We start from the raw sequence: 13853 nt of genomic DNA, 5'->3' as shown, positions 1-13853 counted from the left end.
TGGCAGGAACAGGGAGAGGAAAACAGCACGTTGTATGCGGTAGACATGTAGAAAACAACTGAACAGCGAAGTGGGGGATATTTGAGGATATTTTTGTTGCTGATTCTGATTCTGGGAATCCAGAACTGGAGAGCAGGCTCCCAGAGAGCAGCAAAGGCAGCAGCAAGCCCCAGGCTGGCACTGCCTTGCAGCCCTGGACTGGGATGGGGAGGAGCTCTGGCAATGCAGCTCCACACTGGAGCTTGTCAGCCCAGGGGAGGAACACCATGCCTCACACACAGGTTAGCAATGGACCCATGAAACCATCAGCATACCCCAGTGTGTGGAAAGCAGCCACTATAGCTGCTTTCCACACACTTCACCCCTTCCGCAAGTAAAATAGGACTTCCCGTCACTGCTGCGGTCAGTTCAGCACAGTTCATGAGTGCAAAGTCCATATACATTAGATTTAAAAATTGAAAATATTATATAATGCACATGGTGTGACACAGGCCTGGTTTAAGGCAATACTGAATATTTAAAGAACAGCTTCACCGACTTCAAGCCAAAGATGTGATGTGACAGGGAAAGTTAAGCTTCTTCAGTCTTTATGGGGATAGTATATTATATACAACATGCAGCACACAAGTGGACAGCTGGAGCCTGCTCCACAGTCACCAGCAAAGGCTTTTTGGCTTCAGTAAAAGCTATTATCATTGCTTTTACTATTTTAAAGAAAAATATTTACAATATAGCACATTCATTTCCAGTTTTGTGATGCGGGAGAGGAGGGGGAAGAAGAAAAGCAAAGAGAAGGAAGAAAGAGGAAATGACAGATGCCCAATGCCTACTTCTTAGAAGCTTCCTGTGGGATTTCATGGTCTGTCATGATGGACCTGATTGTCCAATCATGTCTGCCTATGAGCAGATTCACTGCTTTCAGAGGGATAAAATTCCACAGCATACAACATTCAGCAGGGTGTGTGACTGGCCAACTACAACCCTGAGGTCTTACATGGCCACTCCCTATGACACCTACCTCAAGTTTTTCTTGTTACAAAAACATGTCCTAAAACTGCAAGAATAACTTAATGATGATCTTTTTGCACACAAAAAAGAGGCCACACAGTTCTTTGGCCCATGTCTTTTCTTTAAAGCACAGGAGGGAAAAGGATCTCTCTTTCTATCGCAGCCCACCCTCCACAGCACATCCTGTTAGGACACCGTGTGAAGCAGCAGCAGGCTGTGTTTCTAGCATGGCAGCACCCTGCAGGTAGCACCCATCAGTCTGATAATGCTGGTCTGATCATCCATCCAGCTGCCCATGACTCCAGTGTGCGTAGCCTGCTCTCAGGAATCATGCCCTGCATGTTGACAGCACCAGTGTTACCTGAGTGAACATCATCCCCAAGCAAAGAGGGGGCCAGAGCTGTAGACTAGGGTGCGCTTGCCCTTCAGAGCCCTTAATGTCCTCCTTTATCCTGCCCAGACCATGAAAAGGAAGAGAACTGGTCAGGGAACTGCACTCCAGATGTCAACTTCATGTCATGGCCAGCACTTTCCAAAGTTTACTCCTTTACAAGCATGTGAGCCAGGTGTAAAACTCACTTTCTTGACATGGACTCATTTCACACCTAAGTATAAAAGTCTTGAGTCTTTGTGTTTGCTCACGACCAGCTCTGGGGAGGCTATATTGAAAACATGATTTATAACCCTGATAATAAAACCACAGTCTGTCCTATCAGACTGCTACCTGGTAGCTGTGGCCATCCTGCATCCTTCCCAGACTTTAGCTACATTTCTCTTCCTACCTCCCCGTTTCCTCTGGTGTCTGCACTGAAGAGATGCATTGCTACATCTCACACCAGCCTATGCCTGTAAGTGCATGAATGTGGGTGAACACGAGTAGTTGAACTGTATCTCCTGTACCACAGCAGACTGCCTCCAGCCATCTACTCAGTCAGCCGCCCCAGCCATCCCTACACTCTTGATTTCAGCTACGCTGTTCCTCCCTGTTTGCTGTACCTCTGCTGCTGCATCAATCTCTTACGTTTCAAAAGTGAGCTGAGCAAAAACTGCTCGACTGAAACTTCTCCTCAAATGATTTATTGGAGGTCTTTGCATTGCTAACTCAAGATGACCCACCTATACCTGGAAAGGAGTGCACAAAGAGCTAGGTGGATGCACACTATAAAGCGTTTAGTACATATTTCACTGTGCACAATGCTCTTAGCACAAAGTGACTTCCGACATAAAGCTATGCTATTCTTGGCACATAGTGTATTCCAGATTCAAGAGCCAACTGCCTGAGGCTGTGGGTGAATTTGGGGTGCCATAACCCACAGTCAGTGGAGCATCCCACATGCAACAGATTCACCACTGAGCTCATCTTGCAGAAACCTCCCCATCTCTGCTATCTCCACTTGCCCATACCATGCCCCTATGTGAATCTGCTGCTCCCAGCAATCTTTTCTTTTCCTAACAGCCAACTGTCTCACCCACAGAAGAGCAAACGAAGGAGATGTGGTCTCAAACTCTGAATTCAGTGCCAAAAGAGAGGACCAGGATACAAGCAGCCCATTTCCTGACAGTGGCTTCCCTGTGGCCTCCCACAGATCACTAACCTTTTATCTCCCCTTATCCCACAGTCACAAGAAGTTTCTATTTATATTACAGAGTAGCGTTCGTGTGCGATTTAGTGTTTGCAAAGCCTTTGAAGACTGAGAAATTAGGCACTGGATACATTCCATGAAGAAGCCACAATAATAATTAAACCTTCTCAAGTTCACATACCTATTATAACACTATTACCTTCAAAATCTCCAATCCAATGTGGCAAGCATGATGTTTGTGTTTGACTCCTCTTAAACCACGTCAACTCCAAACAAAACAAGCTTTGACTCAGATGAGCTATTCATCTCCTGACCTAATGCAGAGCCTTCCCTTTGGAGACTGCTACTGCCTTATGGACCACTGCTCCCAGATTTTCTTTGGCCTGACCTAGACCCATGTGCTCAAACTCTGAATTTAAGAGACCCCCATGGCTGAAAAGGCCAGCTGAAGAGTGCTCACCCTGGCCCGTCTGATCGTCTGTGCTCTGCACAGCAGAGACAGAGAGGACTGCAAACCTAAGGAAAGGAAAATGCTCTTTTAACACCAAGTGTGGTGTCATGCACAGGAGTTCAGGGGTGAAGATGAGTCTGCACCTCAAGGGTGATGTACATGAGGGAGTCCTGTGACAATACAGTGGCGTATCACAAAAGGCTGATGGAGGACTGGAGCTCCAGCATCCCCCACCCACCAAGGCGATGCCTTTTGCCTCTAATCATCAAACCTGAGTGGGCTCAAATGCATGAGATAGAGGCCCTGGAGGAAGAAAACCACCTGCATGGGGATAAGACTCTGGCTCGGCCCCCAGAAAGGCAAAGGTGGCTGAATCTTATCTGTGGGGAGAGCCAGGGAGTCCCCAAAGGAGTGCTGACAGCAGATGGGGAGCAGGAAAATGACAGCTGCCTCTGTTCAGCCCCTGTAACTCCATGGTCAGCATGGCAGTGAAAGGGAAGGTAAAGCCTTAGCAGGGTATAGACTGGTATTTTCAAATTATCTTCCCCCGTGCTTCATTTCATTGATAAATAAACGTATTGCTTTATGGTTTATGATAAGGGGAAAGGGGAGAAAAGAAGGGGGTCATTTGGGGCTATTTAGAAACTATAATCCTTTTCATGCAGAGACAGTGAATAGAGGCTCAGGTCCATCACTTGGAGGGAGCTGCAAGAGGAGCACAGAGGCTAGGAAAGCCTGCAACCAGCTAGCACTTGGAGGCAAGGAACTACCTAGCTTTTAAGCACTGCATTAATCTGTCTTGTGCTTACTGAAGGGACATCTCAACAACTTCTCTTTTTTATCTGTTACAGACAGAGCAGATGACGTGTGGATTGCACTGAGGAGGAACCTCAAACAAAAGGTCCAGAAAGCAGTGGGAGAGCGAGGACATGGAGATCTTGTGCAATAACCCAGTGGAGGGCCTTATAAAGTAGACCTATCATCACAGGTGGAGAATGCCCCCACAGGTTGCCAGTCTATGGCCAAACCCTACACTGAAGGGAGCACTATGATCTGAATTCAGGTTTTGGCTAGTATCTCCACTTAGCTCAGCAGTACACTGCATGAACCAAATCGTTCACAGGGACTAAGCTTTGCCCTTTCTCTACAATGCTGCTTAATCTGTGAAAAATATCTGACAAATAAGGCTTTTGTTCTGGCAGTAAATAAGTAGATCACTTAAAATCAACCCTCCTTCAGGTGCCACTTTTCCACCAAGCACCTTTACCCTGGTATTTGCTCCTAAGCCTAGGTTTAACCTCTTGTTTACAGGACGTGAATTGGTTTGTACGGCTCCTGCAGTGCTCCTTCCTGTTGGTTGCAGAGGATGAAAAGGCAAAAGAGAGGATGTCAACTTTCATCATCTCCTTAGCTGGGGCTGAGATGAGAAATGAAAATCAGTATTGTTATGTACAATCAAATTCTGACTTATGCTTAAGCAGTAACCTTTCCTTTCATCCCTAACAGTGTGCCGAGATCGACTCGTTAATTTGGAAATATATACATTCAGAACTGCGGAGGCCAAGAGAGGATGATGGAGAAGGGTGGCATTTTTCCAATGACAAAAAGGAAAACATTGCTGAGACCTGATATGGAAGAAGTTATCAGCCTGAGCATCACAGCTGAGTTAAACACCATTCGAAGGGCAAAAAGCTGTGAGATCAGCAGTGCTAAGTCACATCCACATCTTCAGATTATCCTAGTTTAAAATAAAACATGTCTACTCATTGTGGTTAACACCTAGAGCAATGCCACCACCACCAATCACCACAGTTTGTACAATATTGGGTGGCAAACTTCTCACCAGAAAAGCCATAACAGACTGGCCATCTTTGGACTTAAAGCAGTTTTCTGTTCTAACCTGAAGACATGCGTGAAGACACAGTTTGGATGACATCCTAAACCACAGTTAATCCCTATACAAGGCCCAAGAAACACAGCCCTCCTGCAGCCCTATGCATTTGCCTCAGCATGGGGTGGCTGTCTGAGCTCAGCTATACACTAACACCTTACATTCTTCACCCCAAGGCAGCGAGAAAGGAGTATTTCTTTGTGCCGGGATTGGTGCTAAGCCTCTGCTCTTCCTTGTTAACCACCTGCATGCACACACAAGAGAAAGAGGGTCTTCCTCCATCCAGCAAAACATCAGTGACCTCCAGTTATGAGCCTCATCCCTTCTGCATCTGGGCAGCAGCATTTTTAGATGGGTGATGAATAGATTTGTTGGAGTGTTATACTGTTAAATACAACCTAAATGTTTGTGGATTGCAAACATGCATATAAAGAGGTTAGAAAAAATATTCAAAGGTCAAAATGAAGTATCATGGAACCTCTCAAAGGCCAAAGCTCTCCCTAATACTCCTCTCTTTTTCTGTTCAGTCTACTTATTTTTCCTCCTCTGAAGGGGATGAAATAAAAGAGAAGAACTAGAAATCTAGAAAAATCTCCAAAACCTTTTGAACCACCTCCCCCCCCCCCCCCCCCCCCCCCCCCAACAAATCTGTCCCCTTTCTCCTCTAGGTCTGGTCTGGAAAAAACAGAAAATTTAGGAAAAATTGGGGGGGGGAAGTCTCATGAAATATTTTCTTTAAGATTAAACAGTGAAATACTGTCAGGTTTCTGTTTAAAATCCTATTATTTTTGCTGTGCTTCAGTTCTTCCCAATGTTCTCTATATAATAAGCATTTCAAATGAAATTATTTTAAAACACACTGTAGTAGGCTATTATAATTCCTGAATACTAAATGCCAATATAACATGGGCCAGATTTATTGTTGTTCTTTAAGTTTGTGCCGTGTTCATTATATTTTAATGAATAAGGTTTCACATTAATTTTTCAAGCCTTTTCTTTGGAATCACGCATTACACTGTAATTGCATTGCAGAATTAGGTCTCTATTTACATTCTCCTCCTAAGTCCTGGAGATGAAACCTTCCTTTGATTTTTTTCCCCTAAGTCAGCAACATCTCCTCTTCCTCCTGTTTTCAGGAGAGCGCCCCAGGGCCAGTAGTGCAGTGATGTTACCTCCCCTCTCCGCCGCCAGGCAAGGCAGGGCCATTCCAGTGACAACCAGTACCCGCTGCCTGCCAAACCTAGGAGATGAAAGCAGAAGCAGGGTTTTTGGGGGACCACAGCAGCATCTCTCAGTCCAGTTGTACCTGCCTGGCTGTGAGGACCCCTCAATGTCATCCTGGGTTGACCTCCTCTTCTGAAGAAGGTGCTGCCCTCCTGCTATGGTTGTATTCAGCACCCCACCTTCCCCCAGTTTTCTCTAACCTCTGCCACCACTCAGGGAGATGCAGCTCACCTAAATGGTCTTTTCTAATAGGAAGACAGCATACATGAAGAATCGAAGGGAGCTGACAACTGAGGGCCACCATATGTAGGGCAAGATGAAGGTACCACAAGATGCAAGGCTTTTCACCGTGTGAATCCATTTTCCACCTGGACCACAGTGCAAAGAAACGTAAGAAGACTAGAGCTGAAACCCAGGTCCTGGGCAGTAAACTGGGCCCATTTGCCAGCTGCTATCTTACAGGGCACAGATTTGATTTCCTGCTCTCAACGCCTCCAGCAAGTCAGCAGCCGGCTATGCCGCTACATGGAGGATGCCGGGCAGAACTGAGAGCAGGGGAAGCCTTCTCTCCGCATGCAGGCACTTGTTAATTCTAGCTGTTCCCTGTACTTGCTATGCTTTAATTATTAATGTCGATAAACTATTGCAAATATCATTCAATTAGAATTGCTTTTTTTTGCCCTTTCTTTTTTTTTCCTGAGACAAAATTAAATTGCTTTATTGCAAGATCACTCTTTGCCATTGTTTTTTGTACTCTTTTGAAGAGAACAGAAATGAAGTCCTGGCTCCTGCGATATTGCAACTGGTGGAACATTGCGGACACATACCCAGGAACTGCCTCCTCTGTTGGTCCAGTAGGCCAAGCTTCTGTCCTTGCCACCCAGTCCTGGATGCTATCTCCTCCTCCTCTTCACAAGTGCTATCCTCTTAATTCCCTCCTATCCCCAGAGACTCTCCCTCATCACCTTTATTCATCCCGGCATGAGCAGGGGCTTTTAGATACCTAACCCTTCCCTCATATCCCACATTCTCCACACCAGAGCTTGCCATATCCTTTTTCCTCTCCATAACACCACTTCTAAAGCTCTCCATCCCCCTCACACCACCGGACTAACGATAAATCCTCCTTTGCTTACTCTCTCCCCGCCAACGTGCTCTGATCCCCAGGTGTTCCCTGTTGGCTTCTCCCCACTCCTCAGGGTTTCTGCCCCCATGCTGTGGTTTCCCAGCCTCCCTCTATGGCAGAGGATCTGCTGTAATCTCCAGGTCACAGCCTCTGCTGATGCCAGAGACAGATACACAAGCACTGAGCAAGAGCAAACCCCTTTTACCTCCCACCCCTCCGTTTTCCTTACATTTCACAACCTTCTCCCCAGATTCATGGGGTTTTGAGCACCGACATGCTGCGCCTCCCTCCACATTTCACAACTCGGCTTTGAACTCTGCACTGCACTGCTCCACAGCAAAGATTTCTACCCAGCTGAGCATCAAACCTTGTAAGTTTTGCCAATTACCACTCCTCCTACTGCTTCTTCCTTGACATGCGTCTGCTTGCAGCGGCTGGGGAGGCACTCCCGACGGTTGTCCAGAGGGCTTTCTGGAGACCTACCAGCATGCTGGAGGTGCCAACCTCTGACAGCTGCAGCTAACTCCCACTGATGTGCTCTTTCCTTCGAGTTGGCCACCCTGAAGAGTGTTTTGCCTGTGTTTGCAGTCAACAGATACACAGAAGGCAAACCCTACTAACCAAGTGTTTGAATCTAAGCTAGGACTACTTAGGGGTGACAGATTTCTGGGAATCAAATTTAAAAGGGGGAGAGGGAGCAGTAAAGGAGTCTGGTTTCATACAGAGGCTCAAAAAAAATACAGGATGAATTTAGAAAAGTAATCCTGAAATATCCGCAGATTTACTTATTTATTAAAACACAACCATATGTACTTCTAGGAAGAGAGCTGTATTGTGCATAATTTAGTTGGCACACAGACTAGTGTTGTGTGTTTCATGACCGTGAAGTAAATAAGCATAAATTACTTAATTTGAATAACACCAAACACCTGATACCAGAGGCAGCACAACACTTCACACTAAGGCATGTAAGTGCTCTTGGCTTGTTGATGTTTTATGAAAGCAGAATAAAAATTAGCAAGCTGAAAACAGAAAATCGTTTTGTGGCTTGCTGACAAACATCCATGATGCATCCACATGGCTCATGAGCAACAAGTAAACTGAGGCCTGACAATATGATGGAGCTGCAGAGAAGACTCCCACTGCTACAGAAAGCACCAGGAAAATGAACATGAAATCCCTATGCATGATCTTTATGATGCTTGTAACACAGGATTCAGTACTAAGAACAGCAGTAAGCTGGGTGGCCTGTATCTTCATAGCTCTGACTCCTTTCAGTTGCTCCTCAAAATCTCATAACATCTCAGGAAAAAAATACTTGACAGTATTCCTGACAGACCTCAGAAAAAACAACACTATTTTTGTCTGAACGTTTCTTTTTTCCCCACAAATTGTTTCATATCTCTAACCATACCATAAACATGTGATTGGAAGGCTTTTCTCTTAATAAGTTTAAAAAAAGGCACTTCTCCACATCATATGAGGCTTCACATGGCTTTTGCCTCCTACAATTCCTTTGTGCTCAAACCAAAGCTTTCGGATTTTGACAGACATCACAGATTCTCACATTTCTTAAAAAGTATTTCGATTAATAGCAAATAATTTATCTTCCAAGGACAAATTCCTTTGGTGCATGTTTCAGTTGTGGTTCTTTCTTCTGCTGGAACTGAGAAGGAAAGGCAGGGTGAAGGACCCTAACACAGGTGGAACTAACGCCACTTTAAATTTGTGACAGTATTTCCTTTGCTTACTGCAACCTTCAGCTTTTTGCCTGCCCATCTCAAAACAGGCATCCCAGTGAAATGAGATGGGACACCAATATAACAGACATTTGTAAGTCTGGCCAAGCTGTGAGGTGCTCTCAAATACAACAGAAAGAGGATGAAACAAAGCATCTTCCACCTTTAAAAGTGAGAGCAGTGTATGCAAAGAAGTCATAGGCATTATTATGAGACTGCACAAGACTCCTTTCCTCCTATGGCTTCAGCTTCCAAACTAGCCATGGAACAGAAACATGGCCTCAATGTCTCCTTCAACGTCACATGTGCCCCCTCCTCATTTCTCCATATAACCTGGCAATGCAATTGAATTCGCTTTATTTTGAGGAAGGAAACCCAGACATTATCAACAGCCTTGTACTTACTGAGTTCAGCAATGCTCCCCACACGGGTAGCAAGTAAAGACTGCTCGATGGTCCTCAGCTCTGACTGGCTGAACATCTGCACTTCCCCAGGCTTGTTTGACCTTTGCTGGTCTTTGTGAAGGTTCAGGCTGTCTGGCAGGCAGAGAACACCTACAGTGGATAAAAAGAAAGGAGAAATCCATTGTCATTTCAGCCACTATGGGTGACTTGGCTGCCACCACGGGTGACTTGGCTGCCACCACCACATCACTTTAGGGACATTCCAAGACACAGTGTGTGTGCAGAGCTCAAAGACAGTCAACATCTATAACTCAATGTCCTAGATGACTCATGCTCTTGGAAGTAGCCCTCGTTAGCTCTTCTGAATATCCTTAAGTCACTTACAATGTCTATTAGGGATAATTCTAAGGAAAATCCTAGAGAATTGCCCAAGGAGGATATCAAGAGGGTTCCAAAGAAGCCTCCTAGAAACTACTCGTAAATACAAATTTATTAGAAAATGGTATCTCAGCAACACAATTCTTAAAGATTGGCTTTAAATTTATAAGACAGATGATACAGGATTCTCCTCTAAGAGAAATTCCGTTATCAATTGCCAAAATAATGGACAGTGTCAAGATGCTCACAGTGTCATTGATGGGCATATTGAATTTCTCCTGTAAATACAACTCCTGACAATTGAGCTGCTTGGGCTTCAAAAGCACATTATGCAGAAGCCCTTACAGCAGTGAATTTTTGTGGGGCAGGGCATAAATAAAGCTACAGACATATAATAATTTGCATACACATTTATTCAGGCACAAAAGTCACTTTCTACCACAATATCTAAACCCTCAGGCGTAGATAGAGGGCACACATTTACTAATCAAAATCACTGTCATGCTGAATAACAGAACTTATTTACAAGAGCAAACCCTGCATTACCATCCTTGGGTAACAGACACATGGAAGTCCAGCTTGGAGAGTAAGCTCTCCTCCCTTCCTGAGGTCTGTGAACAGCCAGCTATGGCCATGCTCTTCACAGCATTGCCTTCCCAATCCCTCTGGGACACACACAGGTGGAGACCCACTGGAGGCAGTGGAATCGTACTTCTTTATGATGATTACATTTCATCATATCTCTGATTCTATGAAATGCAACAAATACCATTGAAAAGAAGCCATAATAGGAAAATTTTTTTTTCCAGTAGCTCTTTCTATTCCCACCTTTTAAGCACAGGGCAGAGGTTCTGCCCTTAGGGGCCAAGCAGACTTTACAAAGTATGTTAAGAAAGAAGTACTTATTTAGTGGGATTTTTTTTTCAGAGGGGAGAACTTGCTTAGTTTACCAGGTCAGCAAATATATGGCATGTAACTCTCAATCAAGCATTCTACCAATAGGTATAGCATTGAGGTCCAGTGGAGCATAGCTACCTTAAACTGTTTACCTCAGTTATGCAACTGCCCCACAAACCTCTCTGCGTTGGAGCACTGCAAGACCAGGCAATGCACCTGAGAGGGGATGCTTCTCAGACACCTTGTTAGCTATGCCAAACTGCCTTGAATTCCCTTCTCACATACATCTCCTCCCTGCAAACAGTTTAGCCTAAAAGTTTTCTTGGCAGCACAGACCTAAAAACACCCATCCTGAGAGGAGTGAGGTGATGCAGGTTCAGTGAGCATGTTCAAATCAAAAAGCAGGGGTATACACTGGGAAAAGTCGGACCAAATGTCTTGTCCACCATGGCCATGAGATAGCAATCTAAATCAGAATCATCTTCTGATGAGCCAGCAGTGTGCACTCGCAGCCCAGAAAGCCAACCGTACCCTGGGCTGCATCAAAAAGAGCGTGACCAGCATGTCCAAGGAGGTGATCCTGCCCCTCTACTCTGCTCTTGTGAGACCTCACCTGGAGTATTGTGTGCAGTTCTGGTGTCCTCAACATAAAAAGGAAATGGAACTGTTGGAACAAGTCCAGAGGAGGGCCACGAGGATGATCAGGGGACTGGAGCACCTCCCGTATGAAGACAGGCTGAGAAGGCTGGGGCTATTCAGCCTGGAGAAGAGAAGGCTGCATGGAGACCTCATAGCAGCCTTCCAGTATCTGAAGGGGGCCTATAGGGATGCTGGAGAGGGACTCTTCATTAGGGACTGTAGTGATAGGACAAGGGGTGACGGGTTAAAACTTAAACAGGGGAAGTTTAGATTGGATATAAGGAAGAAGTTTTTTACTGTGAGGGTGGTGAAGCACTGGAATGGGTTGCCCAGGGAAGCTGTGAATGCTACATCCCTGGCGGGGTTCAAGTCCAGGTTGGACAGAGCCTTGGGTGACATGGTTTAGTGTGAGGTGTCCCTGCCCATGGCAGGGGAGTTGGAACTGGATGATCTTAAGGTCCTTTCCAACCCTAACTATTCTGTGATTCTATGATTCTGTGCACAACAGCAACACCAGAACAAATTCCCTAATAGCCTATTTGAAATGCTAGAGATAGAGGAGCAGGAGCAGCCGCTATCCCAGCCCTGGCTCTGATCCCGGGCTTGTAACAACTACAGAAAAAACATATTAATGTGTGGAAGGTCACGAGAGAGGAACACGACCCGTGAGGAAGCAGCCTGGAGAGAAAGAGCAGGACATCTGACACAGCAACAGGGAGGAAAATTAAACACAGAGGTAAGGGATAAAAGGCGACAACAGCTTATCAAACAAGCTCTCCAAATCCTCCTGCCATCGCTCAGTGGCTGACTCGCATAAACACTTGGTGCACTGATCAACATTTATATTCTGGAAAGGTACAGAGCTTGAGGAATACAACACCTGGATTTAAAATGCAGACTTTCTCACATATAGTAATAAGTATTCTCTCTTGGAAATCCTTCTCATTTATTTAGATCATTCTTTATAATTTTAATGGATAGAAATTAAGACTGAATTGGAAGAGTCTTCCCTGCAGAAAACAGATGTGTAAATGATCTAATATATTTTAAGACATTTCTAAAACCGAGAAATAGAGCACAAACACATTTATGGCATCTTCAAAGAACAAATATCCAAGAAAAAAAAATCTTTTTCAGTGAAAACACACCTTAAGCATGGAAAAAATACTGGCTTAAGATACCTTTTTAATAGTAAGATTCAAGTGGCTTAAATCATAATATGTACTGCAGAGATTTCTCCAGGAAGTGGCATATAGATATATTTTATTCTCTATCTATGACTCCGTTCCCACAGCCAGGCTTTTCCTTACAAACAGCCCTGATGATTAATTACTCTGTTCTTCAGTGAGGGGAAAATATTCTCAGGTTTTTGGATGAAAAGTGAAAATGAAATGTAGAAGGTATCACTGTTAGAAAACTTAACAAATTATAGAATGTCACGCCAAAGGATTTTACTTGGGTTGGAGGTTAAAGACATGCAATAGCCAAACACCTGATACTTAATACACCAGCTTCAGAACTACAATTGACCACAGTAGGTGACCAGTTCTCATGATTTTGCTGGATCAGATCTGTGTTTTGCCAGTATGGAGAAAGGGAATTCTATGTTTTGGGCATGCAACTCTGCCAATTTTCTAGATTCAACTATTTCCCCCCCCCCCAAAATAATAAAAATCAGTGAATGAAATGCTTTTTAGAACAAAAAAGCCATTCTCTTTTATCAGTGTTTGACGTAAAGCTCAAATTTACCAATGAAAGGCCACGGCAGGGAATTGCTCCTTGGCAAGAAGATAGCATGCCAAATCAAAGTGGAAGGGGAAAAGGTAAGAAGTCTGCAATTATAAATCTCTTTTTTATAAATATAAACATTTAAATAGCCACCACCAGCTTTCACTGGCTTGGCTACAGTTCAACTTCCTTATTTTGATTCTGTGACAATTGGTATTATCCACTTGCTTTTTCAGCAGTGTCTTCAGCCATACTGTGTTGAACTAGACAAACACATGAGGACTTCAAATTTCCACTGGCCCGAAGAAAAGGATGTTTTCCCCCTTGCTTTCCCATCTGTCACTGCTGATGCTATCTGTCATTTTACACCAAAAATGTCTGTGAAGTATCTTCAGAAATGAAAGGCAGTTATCTGTCTTTTCCCTCAGCTGTTCAATGTCCTTCCTTTCTGCACGGTTACTCAAGCCTGTGCGCTTCTTTGCCCATTATTTTATCCCTCTTCTTCTCTCTTGATTCACTAGAGTGGAAATTAAGCAGTCAGTTACTGCCCAACAAATGCAGGGCCAGAGTCACTCAATATGCCCCTGGCTGCTCTGTGCCACCAAGCAATCTACAGCAGCCATACATTGCATCTGTGACTGCTGTGAATCACTGGAGCAAGGCAAGACAACCAAAGCATTCAAGTGTATTTGGATTTTTGTCACCTTTTTCACTGCTTCCCCATGTCTGCACCCTCCCTGGGGCAGGGATCTGTCTAGGACTTGTCTGCAAGGAGGCATTCAGAA

General features: G+C 44.5%; 1 protein-coding gene across 3 annotated transcripts in view; it reads right to left on the bottom strand.

The window, feature by feature from the left end:
- Nucleotides 1-13853, bottom strand: part of ABTB3 (ankyrin repeat and BTB domain containing 3) — a 170672-nt gene that overhangs the window by 63814 nt on the left and 93005 nt on the right. For all 3 annotated transcript variants that reach the window (XM_061445066.1, XM_061445067.1, XM_061445068.1), the window contains exon 2: nucleotides 9427-9576. In XM_061445066.1, coding sequence (XP_061301050.1) covers nucleotides 9427-9576 — 150 coding nt within the window. The remainder of the gene's footprint in view (nucleotides 1-9426; nucleotides 9577-13853) is intronic.

The sequence above is a fragment of the Pezoporus flaviventris genome, unplaced genomic scaffold, assembly GCF_033815535.1.
Source record: "Pezoporus flaviventris isolate CSIRO_AGI_PZ_B2104156 unplaced genomic scaffold, CSIRO_AGI_Pfla_v1 ptg000002l, whole genome shotgun sequence".
NCBI classification, from domain to species: Eukaryota; Metazoa; Chordata; class Aves; order Psittaciformes; family Psittacidae; genus Pezoporus; species Pezoporus flaviventris.
The sequence above is the reverse complement of the archived record's forward strand: the minus strand, read 5'-3'. Positions and strand labels throughout refer to the sequence as shown.